The sequence below is a fragment of the Bicyclus anynana genome, chromosome 24 (genome assembly GCF_947172395.1).
Source record: "Bicyclus anynana chromosome 24, ilBicAnyn1.1, whole genome shotgun sequence".
In the NCBI taxonomy this organism is placed as follows: domain Eukaryota; kingdom Metazoa; phylum Arthropoda; class Insecta; order Lepidoptera; family Nymphalidae; genus Bicyclus; species Bicyclus anynana.
Genome location: NC_069106.1, coordinates 5,512,334 through 5,539,853, shown reverse-complemented (window position 1 = coordinate 5,539,853; position 27,520 = coordinate 5,512,334). Strand labels below are relative to the sequence as shown.

Below are 27,520 nucleotides of genomic sequence, written 5' to 3'. Positions count from 1 at the left end.
CAAAGTATCCAACTTGACAGTTTAATTACTTCTAACAGTTTCTTGGGCAATGAGTGATTGCAATATAGTTCATCATTGCCTTCATCATCAGCATCATCAGCTTATTTTAATGGTTTCCATTTGGATAGGATTTTAAAGCTTAGTAACACCATGCTGCTCAAATGTGGAATGGTGGGTACACGAGCAATCAGAGATGTCTCGGCGGCAGACAACGGTAGACAACTGCAGACATTGGTAGCAGTTGCTGCTCGTGTAAATAAACCCTTAGGGTGAAAAATATATGACATAGTGCCTCAGAAGATAATTGTCTATGTTTATCTAAATATTGCATTCTCTATCATCTCATCACCAAAAAGCAATATTTTTTTTAACTTCTGAAAAAGAAACTCATTTTCTCGAACAATGTGTAAGTAGCCCACGCTTTTAATTATCTCATAGAGCTCATCATAGATCCACACCCACAGGACAGCTTGCTTAACATTCATAACCATTTTAATATATATATTTTATTGGACAATACCAATAAATAAATTATTTTGAAACTAAATTTTTTAAGTCTGCCTCTGCACTTGTACTACTCTGTGAAAAATTATTCCATTGTGTTGAAACTAATTAATATTTTCTCTACAACTGTAGGGGTGTTCTCATAATTTGGATTGACCAGAAATTTTTCACATTTTTAACCGACTTCCAAAAAGGAGGAGGTTCTACGTTCGGCTGTATGTATGTTTTTTTTTTTTTTTTTTTTTTATGTATGTCCAGCGATAATTCCGTCAATAATGGACCGATTTTGAAAATTCTTTTTTTGTTTTGTAGGGTTTACTTCCAGGGTGGTCCCATTTTTTTCATGTCAGGATCTGATGATGGCATCCTGGAGAAATTGAGGGGAACTTTCGAAAGTTGTAGAGACAGCTAGTACGTTTGTTAGTGTTTCCATAAGGTATTTTAAACCACTACAACTTTATGAAGGTTTGGAGTTGGTCTGATGATGGAGCCGAAACACAGACGATGGAACTCGTCAAGGATTTACAGCAGTCACCTTTTGTTTGGGCTTGATTAATTTGTATTGATGAGTACTTTCCACCTATATGGGTTGTGACTGTATTAAGGGTCTGGTGATGAAGACGAGGGACAGTGAAGAGAACTCCTCGACGGTTCACAGTAGCTACCTTGTGTTTGGACTTGATAAATTTGTATTGATGAGAACTTACCACCTAGATGGATTGTGACTGTATTAAGGGTCTGATGATGAAGACGAGGGACAGTGAAGAGAACTCCTCGACGGTTCACAGTAGCTACCGTGTGTTTGGACTTGATAAATTTGTATTGATGAGAACTTTCCACCTAGAAGGATTGTGACTGTATTAAGGGTCTGGTGATGAAGACGAAGCACAGTGAAGAGAACTCCTCGACGGCTCACAGTAGCTACCTTGTGTTTAGACTTGATAATTTTGTATTGATAAGAACATTCCACTTATAGTCCGCAACTTTAGGCTTTTTACACAACAATATCACTACTCAAAAAGGTTCTTTTAGGCGACACTTTTCGTTTCGATTCACATACATTTTATTTTTATTAATAAGCTTTACGGCTCTGGGTTCTAGCCCTTTTGAGCCCGGATTCACATACAATTAATTAATTATCTTGGACTAATTATAGAAGGACCTGCCTCGCAAGACGTTACCTCTCTGTCAATCAATCAACGATCTAACGCGTGTATACTTATATCGTATCGATGTTTCATTGTTGTAATCGTTTTCGTCGACTGAAAAAACTCCCTAATCATTCCGGTTTGTGTAGTAAGTAGTTCAATGGCATGAAAAATGGTCAACAACTTCTAATTCACTAAAAGATGAAGTGACGTTCGATTTCAGTTTCACCTGATGGTAAGCGATGATGCAATCTAAGATTTTTTTTTTTATTGTTTACAAGTTTCCCTTGACTACAATCTCACCTGATGGTAAGTGATGATGTAGTCTTAGATGGAAGCGGGCTAACTTGTAAGGAGGAGGATGAAAATCCACACCCCTTTCGGTTACGGCATCGTACCGGAACGCTAAATCGCTCGGCGGTACGTCTTTGCCGGTAGGGTGGTAACTAGCCACGGCCGAAGCCTTCCACCAGCCAGACCTGGTCCAATTAAGAAAACCTCAATCAGCCCAGTCGGGAATCCAACCCAGGACCTCCTTCTTGTAAATCCACCGCGCATACCACTGCGCCACGGAGGTCATCAAAAACATAACCGACTTCCAAAAAGGAGGAGGTTCTACGTTCGGCTGTATGTATGTTTTTTTTTTTTTTTTTTTTTTATGTATGTCCAGCGATAATTCCGTCAATAATGGACCGATTTTGAAAATTCTTTTTTTGTTTTGTAGGGTTTACTTCCAGGGTGGTCCCATTTTTTTCATGTCAGGATCTGATGATGGCATCCTGGAGAAATTGAGGGGAACTTTCGAAAGTTGTAGAGACAGCTAGTACGTTTGTTAGTGTTTCCATAAGGTATTTTAAACCACTACAACTTTATGAAGGTTTGGAGTTGGTCTGATGATGGAGCCGAAACACAGACGATGGAACTCGTCAAGGATTTACAGCAGTCACCTTTTGTTTGGGCTTGATTAATTTGTATTGATGAGTACTTTCCACCTATATGGGTTGTGACTGTATTAAGGGTCTGGTGATGAAGACGAGGGACAGTGAAGAGAACTCCTCGACGGTTCACAGTAGCTACCTTGTGTTTGGACTTGATAAATTTGTATTGATGAGAACTTACCACCTAGATGGATTGTGACTGTATTAAGGGTCTGATGATGAAGACGAGGGACAGTGAAGAGAACTCCTCGACGGTTCACAGTAGCTACCGTGTGTTTGGACTTGATAAATTTGTATTGATGAGAACTTTCCACCTAGAAGGATTGTGACTGTATTAAGGGTCTGGTGATGAAGACGAAGCACAGTGAAGAGAACTCCTCGACGGCTCACAGTAGCTACCTTGTGTTTAGACTTGATAATTTTGTATTGATAAGAACATTCCACTTATAGTCCGCAACTTTAGGCTTTTTACACAACAATATCACTACTCAAAAAGGTTCTTTTAGGCGACACTTTTCGTTTCGATTCACATACATTTTATTTTTATTAATAAGCTTTACGGCTCTGGGTTCTAGCCCTTTTGAGCCCGGATTCACATACAATTAATTAATTATCTTGGACTAATTATAGAAGGACCTGCCTCGCAAGACGTTACCTCTCTGTCAATCAATCAACGATCTAACGCGTGTATACTTATATCGTATCGATGTTTCATTGTTGTAATCGTTTTCGTCGACTGAAAAAACTCCCTAATCATTCCGGTTTGTGTAGTAAGTAGTTCAATGGCATGAAAAATGGTCAACAACTTCTAATTCACTAAAAGATGAAGTGACGTTCGATTTCAGTTTCACCTGATGGTAAGCGATGATGCAATCTAAGATTTTTTTTTTTATTGTTTACAAGTTTCCCTTGACTACAATCTCACCTGATGGTAAGTGATGATGTAGTCTTAGATGGAAGCGGGCTAACTTGTAAGGAGGAGGATGAAAATCCACACCCCTTTCGGTTACGGCATCGTACCGGAACGCTAAATCGCTCGGCGGTACGTCTTTGCCGGTAGGGTGGTAACTAGCCACGGCCGAAGCCTTCCACCAGCCAGACCTGGTCCAATTAAGAAAACCTCAATCAGCCCAGTCGGGAATCCAACCCAGGACCTCCTTCTTGTAAATCCACCGCGCATACCACTGCGCCACGGAGGTCATCAAAAACATAATTATAATAAATAATAAATTTGTAATAAAAACAATATCTAAAAGAAAAATAGATACTATTCTTCTAACGAACGAACAAACAGCAAAACATCGATCCATTAATTTAATATTCTGTGTACAGATTATATTATTCTTATTAAATATTTTATTATTTATTTTTGTTAAATATTATCGATGACTGAGTTTACCTCGTACCCTTCAAAAAACGACAGACAATTTTGTTGCTGCATTTGGGTGCGATCCATTTCCATTTCTAATTCCTCTATGTGGGTCATTCCACGTCAAATCGACCAATAGTTGGACTCGACCCCTTTCGATTTGGATAAATTTTGGTCAGAAGTTTTCTTTTATCCTATAACGAAGTTCTGCCGAAGAAAAAAAATTGAAAAATTTTTTTTTCAAAAGTTATGCAAAATCCAAAATTTCACTATTTTCCATATTTTTTAAATTTATGTTTTAAAAATCTCGAAAACTATTGCAATTAAAAAAATTGCTTATGGTAAACTTCAAAGGGGATACTTGGGGCTATTAAAAAAAAAATTTCCAAAAAAAAATTTTGAAAAATCTCCAATTTGTGAAATTTTGAATTTTTGAAAATTGTCAAAATTGACCGTCGACAATAAATTTTTGGCTCAAACTTTTTTGTGTACTACCTTGTACCAATCTTAAAAGATCCTGAAATTTTTGGAACTGTGTTTTTTGTTTTTTCAAAAATATGAATTTTTGAAATTTGTTAAAAAAAATTTTTTCTTAAATTTTTTTTTTTAATCAGTTTTTTCTGCACTCAAAATTTTAACTTGATAATGTCCTCAAATTAAACACTTGATAAGATAATTGTCATAAGTTTAGAATTTGAAGAAAGAGTTATTTCTAGACACTTACTTAGAACGATGACTGTCTTCGAAATAAAAATCAGAAAGGTTAACTTTATCTTACACGTAAAGATTCAAACGTCACGCAACAGATGTCACCACTTCTTCTACTTTAACATCAAATGATAATACAGGTGTCAGTATAATTTTTTTTACGAGTTTTATTTTGAAAATGATCCCAAAAAATGTCATTAATGTTTTTTTTCTCATCATTATGCCACTAAATGAAATTTCAACTGATCAAAATATCAAAATTACGCGATTCGCCAAACTGATTAAAAAAAAAAATTTAAGAAAAAATTTTTTTTAACAAATTTCAAAAATTCATATTTTTGAAAAAACAAAAAACACAGTTCCAAAAATTTCAGGATCTTTTAAGATTGGTACAAGGTAGTACACAAAAAAATTTGAGCCAAAAATTTATTGTCGACGGTCAATTTTGACAAATTTCAAAAATTCAAAATTTCACAAATTGGAGATTTTTCAAAATTTTTTTTTGAAAATTTTTTTTTTTAATAGCCCCAAGTATCCCCTTTGAAGTTTACCATAAGCGATTTTTTTAATTGCAATAGTTTTCGAGATTTTTAAAACATAAATTTAAAAAATATGGAAAATAGTGAAATTTTGGATTTTGCATAACTTTTGAAAAAAAAATTTTAAATTTTTTTTCTTCGGCAGAACTTCGTTATAGGATAAAAGAAAACTTCTGACCAAAATTTATCCAAATCGAAAGGGGTCGAGTCCAACTATTGGTCGATTTGACGTGGAATGACCCATGTTAAATATATAGAGTTTGCACAAAAACAATACAAACGACATAAAAAGAACCCAAGCAGACATGAGTCACAAACCATTATGAAAAATAAAGATATTGAGTTTTATGGGTATTAAATGTGCATTTATAAAATTAAATTATAACTTTAATTATTTTATAAATGTCGTATTTTCATATCAAAAGAAGAAAGAAGTTGTAATTAAAACGATGATTTATTTTATTTTAATGTGAATTTAACCTTTCATTTATTGCAGAATTACCATATACTATGATATTTTTTTTGATTTTGTATTAATAAGTGAAAGAAGATTGACATTTGACAGTTCACACTTCACAGCACAGAACACTACTTTATTTGCTGTCTATGACTAATACTCCTACTTATATATCAGTATTCGTTAATGATTCGTTAACTAAATCCAGTCTGTCGTGCGTATTTTCTTCCCTTGTAATTTTTGTTATTTCGTTTTGTTCTCGTTTCGTTGTTATTGTTAATTATGGTTTATTTGTTGTTTGTTTACTGTTTTTACCCGACTGCAAGAAGGGTTATGTTTTTCGCGCGTATCTTGTATGTATGTATGTAATATTCTTTATTACCTCATATCTTCCAAACCGTTGAACGGATTTACGTAATTCAGATAACGTTAGATTTGTTTTAATAACCCAAGTGTTCTTAGATAGGTGAAATTAGAAAAAAAAAACCAACAAGACGACTGTGAGACGCTATAGAATCGGGGTGAAGTTTTTTTTTTTGTGAATATTGCAACATGCGAATCAAATTCAAGGGATTTTTGTGAGAATTTCAAAATAGTATATCATGGCCATGTTAAAAAAACTACAATTAGGAAAACGTTATTTATTAATTCTAATATTAATTAAGTCTATACATAATACGCGAGGCGGACGACTATAAGGTGCGAGGTTTATGAAGTGTAGTCATAAAACACCTAAAATAGACTAAAAGAAATATATTGATTATAAAAATCGGACAAGTGCGAGTCGGATTCGGCCACCGAGGGTTGCGTAGATTTTTTGAATATTTACTTAATTTCAGTTGGACTTAGGTATACATTATCGTACTTTGTAACAAACGTAACCAATAAATCCGAAATTCACCATCTATCGTAACTAAAAAGTGTGAAATAAATTAATTAATTAAACAAATATAAAAACCCGGCATAAATGATATAAAAATTGATCAAACTAAAGTCGGGACCTAATAAAAAATGTAGACGAAAATCATTCTATTCAATATAATAGGTCCCGACTGTTTTCTAATTGTTTTCTACACTTCTGGACTGAGCTTTTTTTTCTTTTCAGTTTTTTTATCATTTATGCAGTCGGGTTTTTTATCAGTTTAATTAATTAATTTTATTTAGTTTAGTACGAAAATTAGTGAACCGGAGCCTGGAACTAGCCGGAGCAGTTATTCCGCGTTGCTATTGTTTCCGTCACCAAAAAAGAAACGTACGAATCAATCACCCTTATCGTCCTCCGAGAAAACCGTTTTGATTAATGTGTTTAAATATGTCGAGGAAACCTTATGCTTGCTTCTACATAATAAAGAAACAAAACTATAAGAGTTCTTTATTGCCTACGGAACCCTTAATATAAGTGAAGCATTATCTGTTTGATAAATAACAGGATATATTATATAGGAATATAAAATTAAAAAAAATATTTGTTTACCACAGGAAGTTTTATTTCATGATAATATTCGTAAATAATGATAAAATGTTGAGCAAACCTGAGTCAGCTGTTTTTGTTTGTTTACATAGTTTAAAATACCTACTCAATCTGACTATAGATAGGTTGTGACTGTACACACGCAGTGGGTATGCTAACACTAAAAATAAAAAAATAAAAATTTTAATAAAAAAAATTCAACCGACTTCCAACTCAAAAAATAACTTTAACTAAAAAGCAAAAAATAACATCCTACCTATGTGCTACCTTCTGATCAGTTTGAAGGCGGTGCCAAGCCAGTGTCGTGTTTTAATTAAAGCTGTTTCTGGAATAACCACAGAATTTTTGTAGTTTAAACGTATTTAATTAAAACATCACTGGCTTGGCACCGCCTTCAAACTGATCAGAAGGTAGCACATAGGTAGGATGTTATTTTTTGCTTTTTAGTTAAAGTTATTTTTTGAGTTGGAAGTCGGTTGAATTTTTTTTATTAAAATTTTTATTCTATTAAATGTTCTTTCAATGCCCAAGTTCTCATTGAAATGACAAATTTCAAAAATTCTTTGGCAAACTAGTAACAGACAGCTCAGGGAAATGACAACTGGTCTAGATAAGCTAGTAAAATTTGAATGGATCATTTCTGAATACAATACAATGATGTCATACAATACTTATCATATCATATCCATTAAATTAAAATACATCACAGAACAGGTAAATGATATCTTTTGATAAAAGATATCATTGACAATGACAGTGTTTTATTTCTAAAGATAAAGAATTTATCTGTTAGTTATAATAATATAAATGCAAATGACTGGATGAACTGATATTTGTTGCCAGTGAAGAAAAACAGACAAAACATTGTCCAATGATTGTGAAGTTCTACCATCACTTTTGTTCCAATGCAATTATGTGTTGTTAGTTAAAATTTGTCTACTTCTATTGACGATAAATGTCTTTGGCACTACTGAATGAAATTAACAAGATTTAAGTCTGAAATAACACTAAGGCATTAAATGCAAGCCATACATGATCAAGTCTCTCATTTGCAGCGCACTAAAGAATGTTGGCAGTGAAAATCGAAATATAATAATGATTTAATATTTTTTCTCTGTCCCATCTCTTAAGCCTAGTTCGGACTACTTTAGTATTTTAGTCAAGTATGTACGATTTTTGGGCGGTAAATCCAAAAATTGTTCAGACTCCACTAAAGTAGTCTGTACGGCTTATTACATGCTATAAACTGGACAGTGTGTGGCCAACATTATCCTGATACAATCACAGGAACACTATTTACATGGTAGAAATAGAGGGTAACACCTAGATTATTTTAATTACTGACAAAGTAAAAGTTTTGTATCAGGTAGTTTTGTAACACTTTTTCCTGTTGGATCCATTTGTAACACAGGTTTTCTGTTAAATTAAAGGTGAATGGGGAACATTGGCGTGCACTTCATAGAAGCATAAACGCAATGAATATAATTATAAATTGTATTGGAGGAGGAATTTTCTTTTTGGTCAAAATCAAAAAAATCAAAATCAAAAATCATTTATTTCAAGTAGGCTCAGTTTACAAGCACTTTTGACATGTCAGTTAACTATTTGTAATGATTCTACAAATGGTTCGGAAGGCAGGTTCTGCTGAGAACAGTTGTTCAGTTTATTACCTTGCTCTACTGCCTTGTTCTGAAAAGTGTCAGTTTCTGCCCAAATAGTTTTAAATCAAAATGTTTTATAGTTATAGTTTTTCCATGGTATACATGAATTTGTTCACAAATCAAATTATGCACCCAGCAGCAATAAACCTACACACAATGGCCAGCATTTTGACCATAAAACTGTGTTCTGGAACCAGAACAACAAGTCTTACTATTTTAATGTTCAATAAATAGCTATTTATTTAGTCCAAATTGTCACATGGAGTTTCAGTAAGATATGGTTTAAAATATTATAGAGCTCCTATATTTATAATAGATAGCTTTAAAAGGTTTGTATCATAAATAACTGTTTAACTGTATAAGTGTTTAACTGTATTCTAAAAATTAAGGATTATCTGCATACTTGCATTTTGTTCTCAAAAAAAATAGATACTTAATAGTCATTGTAAATTACTCAATAAATAAATTATACTGGCCATAATGGAAGTTAAAGTAAGTATCCTATATTAACCTACTAATATGTATTATAAATGCGAAAGTTCGTATGTAATGTATGTTTGTTTGAATGTTTGTTACTCTTTAACGCTGCTACTACAGAAGTGATTTGGCTGAAATTTGGAATGGAAATAGAATAGATTAGAACACATAGGCTACCTACTTTTTATCCCGAAAAAATTCATGGTTTCCCGAGATTTGCGAAAACTGATGATTTTGATGATATGTTTGTTACTCTTTCACGCCTCGACTACTGAACCAAATTAGCTGAAATTCGGTATTGAGATATATTATAGCATGGGTTATCACATAGGCTACTTTTTATTCCGGAAAAATTCATAGTTCCCGAGGGATTTGTAAAAAACTAAATTCCACGCGGACGAAGTCGCGGGTAAGCGCTTGTATTCATATAGTTTATGCTGTCAGCCTAGAAACTATAGCTGTAAAGAAAAGTTATAAAAAAAATATAAAGCAATAGTTACGTGGTAGAATAGAAGTTATTTACACGAAACTAAACTTTCTACTCAAGTAGGTCAGCGTCCCCGTCCCGTCATTCCGACAAAAACCGCGTGGTGTCTTACGATTAGTTGGTAGGTTCTAGAATACGGATGCCGCCGGCGAGAGTGCGACTTGTGAGGCAGCTACCCAGTCGAGCGCCGACAAAGGACATAACGGAGACCCCGGCATAGATTCATACAATACTTTAGACCGTTTATGACTGGCATTGCCACCCGGATGACGCCAACACACTGTTAAAAACCTTTTCAAAACTTATTTGTTTTTTATCAAGAAAGTTACGTCACACTTTATTCTAGATTAAATATGACGAAACAAACGAAAAACCAGTGAAACTTACCTATTTAACGCCGAATCCAACAACAAAGAGTAACCAGCCACGCGCTCCAATTACAGTGCACTCACAAATCACGAAAGCACTACGTATCGATGCAAATTTATTACACTACAATGTCAGTATCGCCTAAAGTCAATTGGGAGAGGCAATAGAACGAAGTTTTTCAGGTTTTCCACGCAATAAACACTTAACCGGGAAAGTGAACCCCGAATCACCGCCAGCTACGTACAAAATGGCGGATTCGCGTGAAAGTGACGCGGTGACGCGCCGACTAGCGCATAGATAAAAAAAGTTTATGTTAAGTCTATGGATTTTATGTTTTGAGCTTTGCCACAATACATGCAATGGGTTGGCTATGGATTGACCGGTGAAAGCTAATCGCAGATGGTGCCATCGACTGGTGCTTCTTTATACTTTTATCTGTGGCGTTTTGTTGCGGGAATTTAAAAAGTCGTAGTGTATTTTTTAAGTAATCCTAGCTTTTTTTGTAAACAATTTGACTATAACATTTTTGGCATATTTTAATTATTCAGCAACTAGTCTATTTGACGGGTTACTATATAGTCTGCTATGTGTGTAGCCAGCTTATGGCCTTGTTTTAACAATATCAATAATATATCATATTTTCATAAACTTTAATATGTTTGCTAACTATAATCACACTACTACTATTGAATGCTGTCCTTATAAATAATAATTAAAAACATTGTCGAAAAAAATATGGTTCGAAAGTGTCGCGTGGATTTCAACAACACAAATGAGATTTTTGTTTTCAGTCTAAAATATAAAACATTTAATAAATATTGGATTTTTGACTAATGAATTGATAACTTTTTGAGAGGGGCTCTGTCTGGCTTTTTTTATCACGCATAAGGTAGCAGGCTTAAATTATCCTTTTTGTTAAGCGTCTCGAGACGCACACGTTATTTTAAAACTATACGAGTAAATGTAAGTTACATTATTTTAAACGTTAAATTGACTCAAAGACATACATTGTATCTACAGTACATAGACTAGACGATCACTGTCATTCGCACAGCTCACGGAACTAACAGAAGATTTTATGAAACATGTCAAATAGTTGCTCCCCGCTTAGCATTGGGAACAACTTTTATGCACCGTTTTCGTATGACTATAATATCTGTTTGTCACCGATAGCTTTCTTGCGATTGGTTGCTTGCGTAACTGTCAAACTTAGTCAAAGCAAATCCGCTAGTTTTCTGTAAAAACGAAATTGTTTTTTATTTGAACACGATACGACTCGACAGTTAGTGGCACATACTACATGCATCGTGTATAAGCAGAAATTTCACCATAGATAGATGAATTAGATAAGGAGATGCATCGCACCCAAATTATGCAATAAAATTGTTTTCACTACTCTTGCTCAAAAACACTGTCATATTACCACTTGTGGAGCAGGGCTAAACAAGCATTTTAGCCTCTAGGGGCTAAAGTAATTTTGTTTTTTAATTCTTGTCTGTTACGAGTACTAGCCAAGTACTAGCCTACTAAAAACGGAGGAGGTTTTATTCGAAAATAGAATCATTATATAAAAAACTTTTATTGTATAAATTGGAATGAAATGCAGCGTTCTTGTCTGTGGAATGCGTTCATTTTTTTATTTAATTTTTATTGAGTTGCGAATAGAGCGAGATTTGAAGACATGGGATGCATCCTTTACGGTGTAATACCTTTGCCTTTTTCTCATGTGAAAAAAATAAAATTAAAAAGCGACAATTTAAAAAACAATTGGCGTGAATAATATTCATATTTTAATATAGTTAGTACATTACATTTCAATTTCACAATTTTACTTAGTTAATTTTATATCGAGTATTCAATTATTATCGATAAAATAGCCCTAGCTTAATTATCGATCAAACATGGCTACCGGAGGCTTCAAAAATAATTTCTTAGAGACATTTTCGGTGTCCTTACTCTACATACAACTATAAATTGATTCGCATTATATTATAGAGGTGAGGCGTATATACTGGAGCAGGTCTTAACACTAGGTTTGTTGGAAGACGTATGGCGTACGAGTACGGAGCAGGGACTTATACACGTATTAAGCGTATTTAGAAGTACCGAGTACCGAGGAGCGCAAGACGTCAACGGAGTGCGAGTCCAATACTCGCAAATACTCTAACGGTCCAACCAATGCGGGACGTGTTCAGAGACGCGTTCGATTAGTAATGTGTGAGTGAGAGACTTCTATCAATGCCGAAAGAAAATAGACTTTGTTGTCTAGACATAAGACCGGTTTTTCAACGCAATAAACACTTCATACTCCAACAGACAAAACATCGCGAGACGCGTTCCCGGACGCGTTCGTTTAAGAATGTGTGAGTGACGTCCCATTGCCGATGAAAAATTGTCTTTACTTTGTCAAACATAAGACCGATTTTTTAACGCAGTATACACTTAATACTCTTAATACTCCAATATTTGGAGTCCCTGATTTTAATCCTTATTTTAAAAACATAATGTTTATTTGTTTTAGTATGATTATTTATCCGCTAAAGTAACAAGTTAATGTAACCCGACAGTATCATGAGGTAATATTAAAAGAAATAACTAAATAATAAAATTAAATTGAAATTTTGAAATTAATGACTGAAATATTTTTGTTTGCAAATTTTTTTCTTTTTTTTGTGGATTACAAAAACCAAAAATAGTTGAAGAAACCAATTGAAAAAAACAAAATAAAAAGACAAAAATGATATTCTGTTACCCGGGATCGAACTCAGGATTCAATTTTTTTGTACCTTGCGTACATACCACTAGTCCAAATGACTACGTAGAACTCGTTTGAAATTAATGTACGCTTAGTATCAGATTATATGACGTAAAATCGCTGGCCACTGAGTATTTAGGAGTACGTATCTATTCTATAGGTCCTAATGGCTCGTACTTCTAAATACTCGTGGAGCTAGTCTTTGGAGCGCGTCTCTCGGCGTACTCGTACTCGTAACACTCAGTACGCGTTTTAGCGAGTACGACTCACCTCTATTATATTATTGAAAAATAGCGTAACAATCACATCGCTTACACTCGTTACACTTATCACTCCATTACATAATCAATGTTTTGCTCGTCCGGTAAAAGAATCTTTTAAATATTGTTTTTATTACAAATTTGTTATAAATTAAGTTGTTGACCGTTTTTTATGCCATTCAACTACATAAACCGGCATTTTTAGAGAGCTCTTTACACGACGAAAACGGTTACAATAATGAAACATTTATTCTATAGAAACAGTTCTTTTAAACGTTCTAGATATTTTGATTCTTGATCTTGGACAGATGAGTAACATAACATCTAGCGTATAACTAACTAACATACATCCTGAGTAAATATGTTCCTTGATCTAGCGAGTCAGGTACTTTTATAATTAGTCTGAGCTTGCAGTTTTAGTATTTTTTATGATATTATTATTTTTAACCGACTTCTAAGAAAAGGAGGAGGTTCTCAATTTCACCCGTATATTTTTTCAATTAAAATTTATTAGATTATAATGTTTGATACCTCATTTCTTAACTGGTTTTAAAAATTCTTTGTTTAAAAAAGTATAGTTCCAGTAATGTTGAAATAAATTTATGTAAATCTCCATTTTGCTTTTGGTTTTGTCAATTTTGTCGTCTGTGTTGTCAAGTTTCTATTGAGATATTTTAGAGATTTTTGCGTTTTACCGTTTGTGAAACCGAAATTGTTCGCTAACAAAGAACTTTATATTAATTTGTTTACGAAATTGTCTACACATTTCATGCGATACTGCTGTATGACTTTACAATAGCTTGCATGGATATTCAGTATTGACTTGACACATAGAATCAGCTGAGTTTTGTTTTCGTTATTGAAGTGCGTAAAGGTGGTTGCTAGCTCCATCATTGTATATTTTATTGTGGGGAAGTGACTCGGATTGGTAGCAATGAACGAAATAAAATCACTTGAACATGCCACATTAAAGGTAAGCAAACAAAATTTCATTAAATTACGATCAATAAAAACGAAATTTGCAAACGTGTTCCCTGTTCGTCATTATACTTGTAAGGTAAGGCGTAAAGGCATATTATACATATTATATTGGTTTTAAAGAGATTAATAAAATTAGTAGCTTATAATAAGTCATTGTAATAAAGTTAACAGACATTTTTTGTAAGTCTCTATGATTCTGATTTCTTTATTTTGTAACATTTAAAAATACCTATAATTATCTTTAACTACCCTATAAAAACAAATGTTTTTTAACAAACTTAAAAAAAAGAAGAGGTTCTCAGTGATTTTAAAATCCTTTTTCTTTTATAGATAAATTTAGATATTCAGTTATTATTTATCTGGTTTCTGTAATAAATGAAATTGTGAATTTAATATATTGTCATATATGTTTTAATGCATACACTAGCATTTGCCTGTGCGCTGTGACTTTGTCTGCCAAAAAATAGGTGCACTGGTATCATTGGTAAACATTTCACATCAAGTTTGGCTACAAATATTGGAATAGGATACAAAATTTTAGATTTTCTCTAACATATTATTAGAATTAGCCTGCCAACCTTCACTGAAGCAGTGTGGTGGGTTTGAGCTCCATTATCATCATCATTGTACTCTTCAAGCTGAAGTTTAGCAAGCTAACAGAGAAAACTTTTCTGATCACTGACAATATTTATCAGCTGGCTGTAATTACTCTTGGTCCACTACTTAATATTGTCCATCCATTTAAGTCTCTGTCGCCCTGGTGCGATGTAAGCTCCATATCCTGACTCTTGAAAGGAGGCCTGGTCCTATAGAGGGTCTAAAATATTCTGACAATAATTATAATAATTAATTATACTTAAGAATTTAAACATTCTTGTGTTTATGTGCATAAGAAAAACTATGTTTTATTTCTAAAACACCCAAGATAATGATTCTAAAAATGTCTTTTAGTACCACAGTAAAAGCTCCTTATTTGCTATTCCTTTATTTGCATTTTTACTATTCGCAGATTAAAAAATTCACTATTTGCAGTTAAAAGTTTTGTTATTCACCGACTGCCGAAAATTACATAAAATCTGCAAATTTAAACTTACCAAACTTGGCTAGGCAGTAAGTGTTAATTGATTATCAAAGACATCTTCCATCGATCATAAGTCCAGGACTCTGCTCAGACTTTTCTCTCTGCCGTGTAATGGATCTGGCACTTAATCCATGTATTGCGAAGATATTCATCTCATAACTTGCCGATATTGTGAATTTAATAATAGAGTTGAAAGGAATAGTAAATGTGACATAGTAAAGTGAAGGTTTAAGAAGGCCATTACTTAGTATTATTGGGAGTCAAAGAAGCTTTCAATTTCTCTAAGACTGAAGATAACAATAAATAAAACTTTTTTTTCATACATTTGTTTTTTTTTTATTTTACACCCAAAGTATCCCCTATGATCCCACATTAAATACATTTGCAGAATGTATCCTCTGTAAATAAGGAGCTTTTACTGTATATAGTTATTTTTAGACAATTTAACAAAAGTTATGTTTATTTATTTATAAATATGATTCCAGGTGCCATATGAAGTATTTAACAAGCGCTATCGCAATGCTCAGAGGGTGCTGGATGTGGAAGCGAGGCAAGTTACATCTTCTGTGAGTGACATTGATGCTGCCACAAAGAAAGGAGCTACAACTGGAGAGATTGACTCACTGCTTGGTGGAATGGTAAATATGCAATTTATTTTCCTGATTCTGTAATAATAACAATAATTTATTTGCTAAAACATGGGTTATAACAGATACAATGAATACATTTCACAATTAATGGTCCAAACATGTTTTGCTACTAATTATTAGGCGTGCAAATTTTTAAATCAAGTAATACAATATAAATGTTCAAATGATTAATATATGTTACATGTTGATTTGATTGATAATAAAGAGACACAGGAAAATTACCACAACTATACCAATAATGAAATAATTCTAAAGCAATTAAAATAATAAATATTTAATTAAAGTTATTTACTGAAAATACAAATTTAAAACATAAACATCAATAACTGGCTTGTTCAGTAGATGCAGAAATACTTAGGATATAAACAAAACAGAACACACTATAAAACAATACAAACTAAAAATACCACAAAAAAGAAATAAAGAAAGCAAAAATGAACAAAGAAGAAAGAGCAAATTAATAATAAAATTAAGTAAAGTACCTACACTGAATCTTTAACTTCCCTGCGCAGGGAGATGATAACCTTACGACGGAAGCAGATAGTTTTAGAATTAAAAAGGTTGATGTCTTGATTATTTTGATGAAAGCTGTCTCTAAAACCTCTACAGTGAAAAATTAATGTGCATTTGCAGGTAGAGAAGCTCACAACAATGAAACGCAAAGCATCAGAAGCTATCACAGAGGAGGTGCAAGCTGCCTGCGTTTGCAAGAAGCGGCTGGAACATCTCAAGGAGCAGGCTGAGGCTCTTACAGAGCCGACTGCTCCACAGGCTAAGGTAACACTACTAGTTTAAATAACTACATGCATCATTATCAGTCAATGGACATCCACTGCTGGACATATCTTTTAATCACTTATTTGCGATACAAGTGAAACCACCTCTAAAACTAGAAAATGGAACCTGGGCCAGGAGCTGCCAAGAGAAAGTGAATGCTTTTGCTGAACACCTTGCATTAGTATTCACCCCGAATGAATCAGGGAATAACAGCTACTTTGAGGACTCTGTAGAATCAACTGTAAATGCTCCCTATCAGCTAAATGTTCCTCCAAAATCGGTTTCACCTCGTGAAATAGCACGACTAATTAGAGAATTAGACAACAAGAAGGCACCCGGGTTTGACTTAATCACAAAAGAGGTCTTGATAGAGCTACCCAAGAAAGCATTAGTTTTTCTATCATACCTATTTAACGGTATTCTGAGAACACAATATTTTCCGAGAATATGGAAGGTGTCTCAGATACTGATGATTCACAAAGCGGGGAAACCACCACATGCCATCAAATCTTATCGACCCATAAGCTTATTACCAACCTTGTCAAAACTATTCGAGAAAGCCCTTCTGGAAAGATTAATACCAATTTTAAATGAAAACAACTTGATTCCTCCTCATCAATTTGGCTTTAGACAGCATCATTCGACAGTAGAACAAGTCCATCGAGTGTGCGATAAAATTCGAAAATCCCTAGAACATAAAGAATATTGTGCTTCTGCTTTCTTAGACATTCAGCAGGCATTCGATAAGGTCTGGCACAAAGGTCTTTTGTGCAAACTCAAATCAGTGCTACCACATAGCTACATACCACTTCTCTCCTCCTATCTGTCTGATAGAATTTTTCAAGTAAAAGAAAAAGACACAACATCTTCGTTTTTCAATATTAGCGCTAGTGTGCCGCAGGGATCTGTTTTGGGGCCTACTCTATATACAATATACACAGCCGACCTACCGACTCTATCAAATATTACAACAGCAACATTTGCCGACGACACAGCTATATTAGCAAGCCATAAAAATGCTACTTCAGCATCAGCACTGCTGCAAACAGGTCTTGATCAGGTTGCAACATGGCTGCGGAATTGGAGGATTAAGACAAGCGCCAATAAATCTGTTCAGGTCACGTTTGCTTTAAGAACAGGAGATTGTCCGCCGGTCCATCTAGATAACAACACTTTGCCTCACAATGAACACGTCAAATACTTAGGCCTATATCTAGACCGCAGACTCACGTGGAAAAAGCATATAAAAACTAAAAGAGAAGAGCTGAATATCAGATTTAAAACATTCCACTGGCTTTTAGGCAGAAACTCTAAGCTGTCCGTTGACAACAAGCTGCTTATTTACACGTGCATCTTGAAGCCGGCCTGGGCCTATGGCGCTCAACTGTGGGGTAGTGCATGCGACACTAGCCTAAATATCCTGCAAAGAATGCAAAATAAAATACTACGTACTATCGCCAACTCGCCGTGGTTTATCACGAATGAGGAACTACATCATAATTTGCAAATTTGCACAGTAAAGGACGAAGTTAGGGGGCTAGCCAAAAGATACAAGAAGCGACTCCTTATTCATCCTAATATCTTAGCAAACAGACTCTTGACTGATGACTGTCCGAGGCGTCTTAAACGTAAACGCATACTCGACCTGGACATTTAAAAAACAGGACGCACCAAATGAGCGCCGACTCCTAATGAGGATCGACCTCCACAAGACAAAGACACTCGCAACATATTTGTTTATAGTCTTAGGACTGATCGCAGATTGGCCGTACAAGAAAAAAAAAAAATTTATTTGCATTATATAACATACTAGCGCACGCCCGCAACTTTGTCCACGCGGAATTTAGTTTGTCACAAATCCCACCATGGATTTTTCCGAGTTAAAAAGTAGCCTATGTGTTAATCTATGTCAATACCAAATTTCAGCTAATTCGGTTCAGTAGTCGAGGCGTGAAAGAGTAACAAACATTCATATCATCAATTTTCGTAAATCTCGGTAAAGCATGGATTTTTTCAGGATAAAAAGTAGCATATATGTTAATCCAGAGTAAAATCTATTTCCATTCCAAATTTCAGCCAAATCTTTTCAGTAGTAGCGGCGTTAAAGAGTAACAAACATCCAAACAAACATCCAAACAAGCATCCATACAAACTTTCGCGTTTAGAATATTAGCCCCTAACGTATCCCTATCCTACCCCTACTCTACCCCTTTTTTAATCGACTTCCAAAAAGAGGGAGGTTTACGTACGGTACGTTCGGCTGTAGGTATATTTTTTTTATGTATGTCTAGCGATATATTTGCTTTTTTTCTCTCGCTGGGAAATGTTTTTACGCGTCCCTCCCGAAGGTGTCGCGGCTCCATCGGGAGAGCATGTGGGACTCGCAGGCCAGGACTACAATACGTACTAAAACCCAGCGCAACCCTCCGCGTCTAAATGAAGCAACAACGCGTCGAATGGAACATTCCACATTGCCACTTCCGACGTAATCCTAAAGAACTAAAAAAGCTAAACAACTTGGGGGAAGAAAAGAGGATAATAAGGAAACTAAGGAAGACTGGGGAAAAAGTGTACATTAGTCTAAGCGAAACTTGACCAGGTCCCACTAGTTTTATATATACGCCAGCATATTAAAGTGGGTGGATAATTGTGTGTATATAATATATATACATTATATAATTATATAACATTTTGTTACAGACACAGATGAACGCTTGGCGCGGCGTCCGCCTGGACAGGATGCTGGTGGACTACTTCCTGCGCAACGGCTACTATGACTCGGCAACCAAGCTGGCTGATAAACGTGATCTTAGGGATCTCACTAACGTAGGTCAGTATCTGTAATCAATATCATCTCAGCTGATGTTATAATGATCTACAATATATCAGCATATTTGAAGCCGATTGACTTACACATTACACGAGAGCAAAGAAATTTTGTTCTTGTGCCTTTGAATCCCTCACTTTGCTCAGATGTCTAGCGTAGAATCATTTGCTACTCTTGGATTTATTTTAGAATTCTACGCTTCCTTAGGGTCTTGAGGACTAAACTAGACTTAAGAAGGTTCTGATGAGAAGAGCTGGCAAGACATTTAAGAAGTTTACGAACAATTGAACTTTATTATTACATAGAACTAATAATTTCACTTCTTGTGTGAATATTAAAGACAATCCAAATTGTCTTAAAGCATCTTTGTCATTAGTCAAGCATATTTCTCAGGGGCGTTGCTACCGCCGTATCAGCCGTATCAATGATACGGGTCCCCCAGACTACAGGGCCCTTTACGTGTGAAAGCAAAAATGTAGGTAATCCACAATCTATTTTTTGGCAAGCGTGCGCCCAAAAGTTGGAAACATCCTACATAAGTTAAGTCACAGATATACTTCTTTTAAGAAAGCATTTTTGTGTCTTTTGTGAGAAATCTTCAATTGGGCCCCCCAACTAATTTTGATACAGGGTCCCTGCAAGGCACGCTACGCCACTGATATTTCTCTTCTGTTTGTGCAGATATCTATGCGGCAGCGGCGGAGGTTGAGACTGAGTTGTCTGCGCGGCGCACGGCGCGCTGTCTGCAGTGGTGCGCCGACAACCGCTCCAAACTGCGCAAACTCAACTCCACCATGGAGTTCAAGATACGCATACAGGTATTGTACATCATCATCATCATCATATCAGCCTCAGACTAATTACATAAGGACTAGCATCGCACCCAAATTCACGAACAAAATTTTCTGGCATTTTCTAAAGAAACGAGCTTAGATTTCATACATATCTTATACTAAACTAGAAGTTTTTGTTCGTTTTTTACACCATTCAACTACACTAAAAGGTATTTTTACGGAGCTCTTTAACGACGGACACGATTGTAAACTATAAAACATGGATTCTATAGACACTGTGTTTATAATAGCATAAGATCGTTGATCATATACTTTGACAGAAGAATAATGTCTTACGAGGCAGATCTTTATGTAATTAGTCTGAGATATTAGCAGATGGACGTCCACTGCAGGACATAGGCCTTATGTAGGGACTTCCAAACGTCACGATCCTGAGCCGCCTGCATCCAGTGAATCCCTGCGTCTCGCTTGATGTCGTCAGCCCACCTGGTTAGAGTCGATCAACACTTCGTCCAATTTGTAATTTGTCTCAAATGTGTAGATATCTAGTTGACTTCCTCAGTCTCTGAAGGACAGACGCTAACTATGGGCCTCATAAATAAGCTTAAAGTATTTAACAGCCAGCTTATGTTTGGAGTTTCTCTGCCTTGTATCGATCGAATGGATATTGTGGTCTCAAGAGACTGAAAATGCACGAAGCCCAGTGCTGGTTGACCCCAGCATTTAGACTAATGGTATCGAATTGCGATTGCAAAGAGAGAGCCATATCTAAACTTTCTCATATATTGCAGGAGTTTATAGAGCTGGTTCGTGAGGACCGTCGCCTGGAGGCGGTGCGTTACGCGAAGAAGCATTTCTCCACTTACGAAGATGGCCAGCTCGACGATATACAGCACTGCATGGGCATGCTGGCATTCCCCAAGGATACAGGTATGTTGTGCGATATAAATATGTATACTCAATACTCATTAATTAATAAATATATAAAGAGAATCTCTGATATATTAAGTATTTGTTTATATAAACCATCCTCTTGAATAACAGTATCTTTTGCTAAAAACTGCATTAAAATTCGTTGAGTAATATAAAAGATTTTAGCAAACATATAGCGGAAGTGACTTGATTTTACAAGCTTTTATTTAACTTGCAATGTATGAACATTTGTTTAGGTGGAATCTTGCAACTCAATTCTGAAGCAGATATCTTCAACCAATTGAGCTGAAATTTCTTATACAAGTTCAATTTGGATGACCATGCATATTTAACTTTGTGACGTCATTCCAAATCGAACATGGCGGCATATCTGTGGCGCACTAGTTATTTTTAACACACTTCTACAATATGGGTATCAAATGAAAGGTCTTGCTAAGAATAATTCGAAACTAAGTGACGTCTAAATCCAATTTTGCGGCAAAATTTTGTAACAATGGCCAGGTATTTTGTAACATTTTTGCCTATAAAAGCTTGATTTTTTTTACTTTTAATTTATTATGAATGTTATTTAAACGGGTACATACCACGATAAAACGACGAGATTTTTAATGTCGATATTTCGACCCAGTTGCATGGATCGTGGTCACGACGGAACTGAATTTGCGAGATGAGAAGTGAAGTCAGCTGTTAGGGGCAGAATCGATCTACCCTCTTTCTCGTTCTTTTTCTTTTTTCAACGACCTCGCGTTTTTGGCTGTTTAGGCAAACCACACTCACGATATCGCTTTTGTTATTATGCGTATCGCGGCGCCCTCTTGGTTTGCATAATTCTACGACCGGCTATTATTATACTAATATTATAAAGCTGAAGAGTTTGTTTGTTTGATTGAACGTGTTAATCTCAGGAACTACTGGTCCGATTTGAAAAATTATTTCTGTGTTAGATAGCCCATTTATCGAGGAAGGCTATAGGCTATAAATTATCCCTGTATTCCTACGGGAATGGGGACCACGCGGGTAAAACCGCGCGGCGTCAGCTAGTGTTTGATATGGTGCAGAGGTTGAGCCGTACCGCTCGCTGCTGGGCGGCTGGCGCTGGGGCGCGCTGGTGGCGCAGTTCCGCTGGGAGCACGCGCGGCTGCTGCACCCCGCGCGCCTGCCCGCGCTGCCCGTGGCGCTGCAGCTGGGGCTGGCCGCGCTCAACACTCCGCAGTGCTACAGCGAGACCACGCAGGTATGATTTATACTGGTACTAAAGCCCGACCAGACTGCACTATTTCATCATCACCATCACCATCACCATAGCCGTCGCCGTCGTCGTCATCGTCATCATTGTCAACCAATGTACGTCCCGTGTATGTATGACTATTGCTATTGACTGGTCACGTAATCAAGATCTGTCATTCCCATACATTTTTCTAGTTTTCGAAGCGTTTGCGCTCGTAGAAAGAGATTCGACGTGCCACTTAGCTAGAGGGGCTGAGCCGCCTGCATTAAGCGGATCCCTGCATTGCATATTGTCAGTCCTCCTGGTGGTTGACCAACACTGCGCTCTCTAGTGCGGGATCGCCATTTCAGCACCTTGGGACCACAAAGTCCATCGGCTCTTTGAGCTATGTACCCCGCCCATTGCCACTTTAGCTTCGCGTCTCATTGAGCTATGTCAGTGACTTTGGTTCTTCTGCGGATCTCTTCATTTCTGATTAGATCTTCAGAGAAACTCACATAGCTCATTCCATCGCCCGCTGTGTGACTCAGCAGTGTTTATTAATAACAAATAAAAAAAAAATAATTAGAAAAATTAACACTCAAGACAGTTATAACGAAATTAAACTTGTCAAAGTGCATTTTCTATTAACTTCCCCACTATGCAAGCGGTCATCATCAACCATCCGCTAAAAATCGTTATCTTTCATCCTCGATTTAACCCCATTACATGTTATATTTTAACTATAGCCAATATACCAATCACTGTGAAAAATGGCAGACTTTCATAAAAATGTAAACTACTGTAACCCTATATGATTCTTATGTAGAATCCCTCGCTACTGAACGCAGGTTTTCGCAACTTTAATAAAAAATGTAAACTACTACTTAACCTTATACGATTTTTATTAAGAATCCCTTGCTACTGAACGCAGGTTTTCGCAACTTTATAAAAAATGTAAACCTCTACTGTAGCCCTATACGATTCTAATTAAGAATCCTTCTCTGCTGGTTGCAGGTGTCGGCGTGCCCCGCGTGCCAGCCGCCGTTGAACGCGCTGGCGCGGCTGCTGCCGCACGCGCACTGCTCGCACTCGCGCCTCGTGTGCCGCATCTCGCGCCTGCCGCTCAACGAGCACAACCAGCCCATGGTGCTGCCCAACGGACAGGTGTATGGTGAAAAGGTACGTGTAAGGTCCCTTGTCCTTACTGTAATAGCACTAAGTCACTGTCTCACCACTACACTATTATACACTATAATGGTCAGCGGCATTATTCGTATCATAAGAGACGTTGCAATCCAAACACTTTGGATTCGTTCGTTTGGATCGTGCCGCGATGCAAGAACCAGCTCATGACTAAGGGCCCCGTATGGGTTCGAAACTAGTCGGGCATACTCCGACGTAATATCACGTGAGTTTTAGCCGTGTTTCATAATCATTTAATATGAATAACACTCACGATAGTTTAAATTCTAAAAAAGCTTATTATAGTTATATTTAATATATTTTAAATGATATTTTATAAAACAACAATACATATTTTAAAATAAAAAAAGTTATGAAATGACATGCGTTTCTACACTCATTTCTAATTTGTTTGTTAGTAAACAGTACTCCTCGAGTATGGCTTTAGTACAGTACAGTAGTTTTTTTTGAAGTACCTATTAAGGGATTCTTAGTTAGAATCTCTTGCTATGCCCATAATGAGGGACTTATTTCTTTCAACATCATTAGCTTATTTGAATGGCCCAACTGAGAAATGTCAAGAACCCATGGTGTTACTTAATGTACATATTGTGTACGCTGATTTGATAATAATTACTATCAGAAATTACTCATTATTATGTCATTATCATGTAATTATGTCATTTTGTTTGTTTTCAGGCTCTCAAGGATATGATGAAGGAACACGGATCGATCATATGCCCAAAGACAAAGGAAGTGTTCTGCATGAAGCGTGTGGAAAAAGTATATGTCATGTAAGCCATACTCAAAATAACTATAGTCTATTTTATTACTCAATTATGTCGACATGTTTATGTGTAGTACCTTCGTTTTTGGATATTTATCTTTTCTTATAATTGTATTAAATATATCCTAGTGTGATACGAAAACGGGTAATAAATGTGAAATGTAAGAATAATGTCAACATTTCTATATTTTATAATCCTTACACTATATTGAGTTGTTCAGTATGGGAACCATCTTTATGTACAGTGTGTAGTATCGAAGTCTCAGACTAATTACATAAGGGCCTACCTCGCTAGACTTTACTTTTCTGTCAAAGTATATGATCAACGATCTAATGCGATTATAAAAACTGTCTCATTATCGTGTTCATCGGTGAAAGAGCTCTGTAAAGATACCTTTTTGTGTAGTTGAATGGTGTGAAAAACGGTCAACAACTTCTAGTTTAGTGTAGGATATATACCTAATCTAAACTCATTTTCCTCAAAAAACTACAGACAATTTTGTTCGTAAATTTAGGTGCAATACTAGTCCTTATTTAATTAATCTGAGATCGAAGTAGATAAACTTTGTTGTGTAATCAAAATGGCCATACCATAAAAATAAAAAAGAAGAGATAAGACTTCATTGGCGAAATTTTGTCATAATAAGCCCGAATGATGCAATGTTTCTTATAGACTCTGAAACCCCTCCAGGTCCATCAGAACCGATTCATTCGTCAAACCACGGATGCTCCGTGGATTGTACGCAATAACGACTAACATAGAAACCTAGATCTCCCTACAATAGCCCAATATATGAAACAGCTCTCGAAAACTTATTTTGAGAGAGCCGCCACCCACCCCAACCAACTAGTGGTTGAGCCTTTCAACTATACCCCTGATCCCAACGCCGATTGTAGATCTAGACGCCCAAAAAGGCTCCTTAAGATGACTTAACGACCGACAATGCTTCCCAGTCAAGACAAACAAGCTACACAGGTCTTCGACGGCAAAGACGAGGTCCCCTAAATCTGATGTCACCCAGACATGAGTTTATAACCCACGATTTTTGGGGCGTCTGGACTGATACATTCAGGCCAAAACACCCTTCCAGAACTCTCAGAGAGACAAGAGACTCCCTAGGAGATTCGTTCCGGCCACATCTGCTTCTGCCTTCGGGCCCCAAATGCTTCTGCGCTCGTCTAAAGCCCCGGTGACACCGCTGAGGTCCTATTAAGGAGTCTACGGCACTTACACAATTAGAAAAAAAATTTACCATGCAGACGAGGGGTCAATACAGTTTCCTTATAGTTTCTTGTAACCTCGTGTTGTGGTTTAGTGTAACCTCAAATGTAACCACAACACAATCGTAACGGTCGACATAAATTTTTGTGTATATGTCCATATTCGTATTAAGATTCTTGGTGTTACTTATTTTATACGGTTTTAATTGCTTCTTATTTTGGTTGTAAAACGTTAATCATTAGGTATCAAAAGTTCAGACCAATGGTAGAACCAAATGTTACCATGTACGGTCCAAACATTTTATTTTTATTTAGTCAGCTATTTAGCGATGTCCTAATGCATTATTGATTCATTTTATTCAATTTTAACGATTCTCTTAAGGTGAACTTTTAATCGGTTTAACACTTAATGTTTTTAGACGTTTTACACTAACTATGGAGAAGGCTATTTCTTTTATAATTTTAAATTAACCATATTGAAAAAACTGAATCTCTTTGAAATTTTAACTCTTCCCACCTGTCACATTAGAAAACAGATTTTGTAGAGTTCCCACACAGGTCATATGCAGTAGTTAAAAAACACGTTTTGCTCACTTTAAGACAATTAATTTAATTAAAAAAATTAATAAAAAAAAAATAAAAGCAAGCTTTTGTATTTGTATGATTTTCTTTACTTGTACTAATAAAAGTGTTATAATATGTATGTTCCATTCACAAACTATGGAAGTGAAACTTCAGACATCTTCGCCATACCCAGTGGCGTGCACAAGGTGTTTAACTAGGTATGCACTATATGTACAATTTGGTCCTACCAAATGGAAAATTCTCCTCAATCTCTTCGTAATGACTTCTTAGGGTAGGCAGTACATTTTTGCATCTATGGAATGCATGCCACTGACCATACCTCGTCAATCATCACAAATTGTCACATCACAAGACGATAGAGTGTTTGAGGTTTTTTGCAAGGGTTTGAATATCGGCAAAATTTCTTATGTCACAAATCAAGGAATTTGCCACAAGCGCTTGTATTGGTTGATGTCATGGTTCCACCTTTACTAAAGCCATGCCCGATGTGCACCGTTTACCAACAAAACAAACAAATTAGAAATGAAGGTAAAAAAACGCATGTCATTTTATAACTTAATTATTTTAAATTGTGTTTTGTTATTTATCACATTTTCATCAATTTAAGAGCACGTTAATTATTATTTTTCTCTCATTTATTTATTTGTCCTTTTTTTAATTTTATTATTATATTTTAAATACCAAACTTGTGGTTCAGTTATAAAATGTATTCGTAATATGACTATTGTGCTAGGATGTAATGTCTCATTCCTTCGCTAGCTCTGTCTGTAGTGATATTTTCGTCTCATCCAGTTCAAATAACAAGGATTAAAGTCGCGCTGCTCAGAAATTGCGATGTAACTTCGAACTGGCGTATAAGGTTGTTGAACTGCGCTGTTCCAAGGTTATGACAACTGTTTGTCTTTGTTGTGATGAGTCAAAATAACGAGACAATCGTAATTTCAACATGTCCAATTCGATCACGACCCCTCAGAAACGCAATCTCTGAGCAGCTGGATGTAAAGTTTCACTTGAATACATAACTACGTGTCCACTTTATTACATTTGGGAACATATCAGTTAGTTAACCGTACATTGTCAATCTTCATGGGAAAATAACTACTGGAATAACTTTTCGTAATTATTATAACTGACCTGTCCATTTTAAAAAGAAAAAAATAAATTTCGTATGTAGTGGGTTTATTTTAACTATGCATTTTAAGAAAATTGTATTGTTACAGTGTAAGTCTTTGTATCTTATATGTGATTTTTAAGGAATAAAGTATTACCTATGTAACCAAGCAGCATTTTTATTTCATTTGCCATCGACAATTTTTTTAACATACTAGCGGACGCCCGCGACTTCGTCC

At 35.7% G+C, this 27,520-nt stretch overlaps 3 protein-coding genes across 6 annotated transcripts in view; 2 read left to right on the top strand and 1 right to left on the bottom strand.

Annotated features, from left to right (window-relative positions):
• Positions 1-10,399, bottom strand: part of LOC112051313 (C-terminal-binding protein) — a 157,608-nt gene extending 147,209 nt beyond the window's left edge. For 3 of the 4 annotated variants that reach the window (XM_052889089.1, XM_024089906.2, XM_024089910.2), the window contains exon 1: positions 10,147-10,399. The gene's annotated coding sequence lies outside the window, so the exon portion shown is untranslated. The remainder of the gene's footprint in view (positions 1-10,146) is intronic. The other variant, XM_024089911.2, reaches the window with a different exon arrangement.
• Positions 1-27,520, top strand: part of LOC128199462 (uncharacterized) — a 480,879-nt gene that overhangs the window by 201,987 nt on the left and 251,372 nt on the right. The window lies entirely within an intron of this gene.
• LOC112051315 (E3 ubiquitin-protein transferase MAEA) lies at positions 13,710-27,451 on the top strand. Its single transcript, XM_024089913.2, has 9 exons — positions 13,710-14,116; positions 15,691-15,843; positions 16,489-16,632; positions 19,333-19,462; positions 20,141-20,277; positions 21,045-21,183; positions 22,245-22,420; positions 23,411-23,575; positions 24,278-27,451. The coding sequence occupies exons 1-9, from the start codon at positions 14,078-14,080 to the stop codon at positions 24,374-24,376; spliced, it is 1,182 nt and encodes a 393-aa protein (XP_023945681.1). The 5' UTR covers positions 13,710-14,077; the 3' UTR covers positions 24,377-27,451.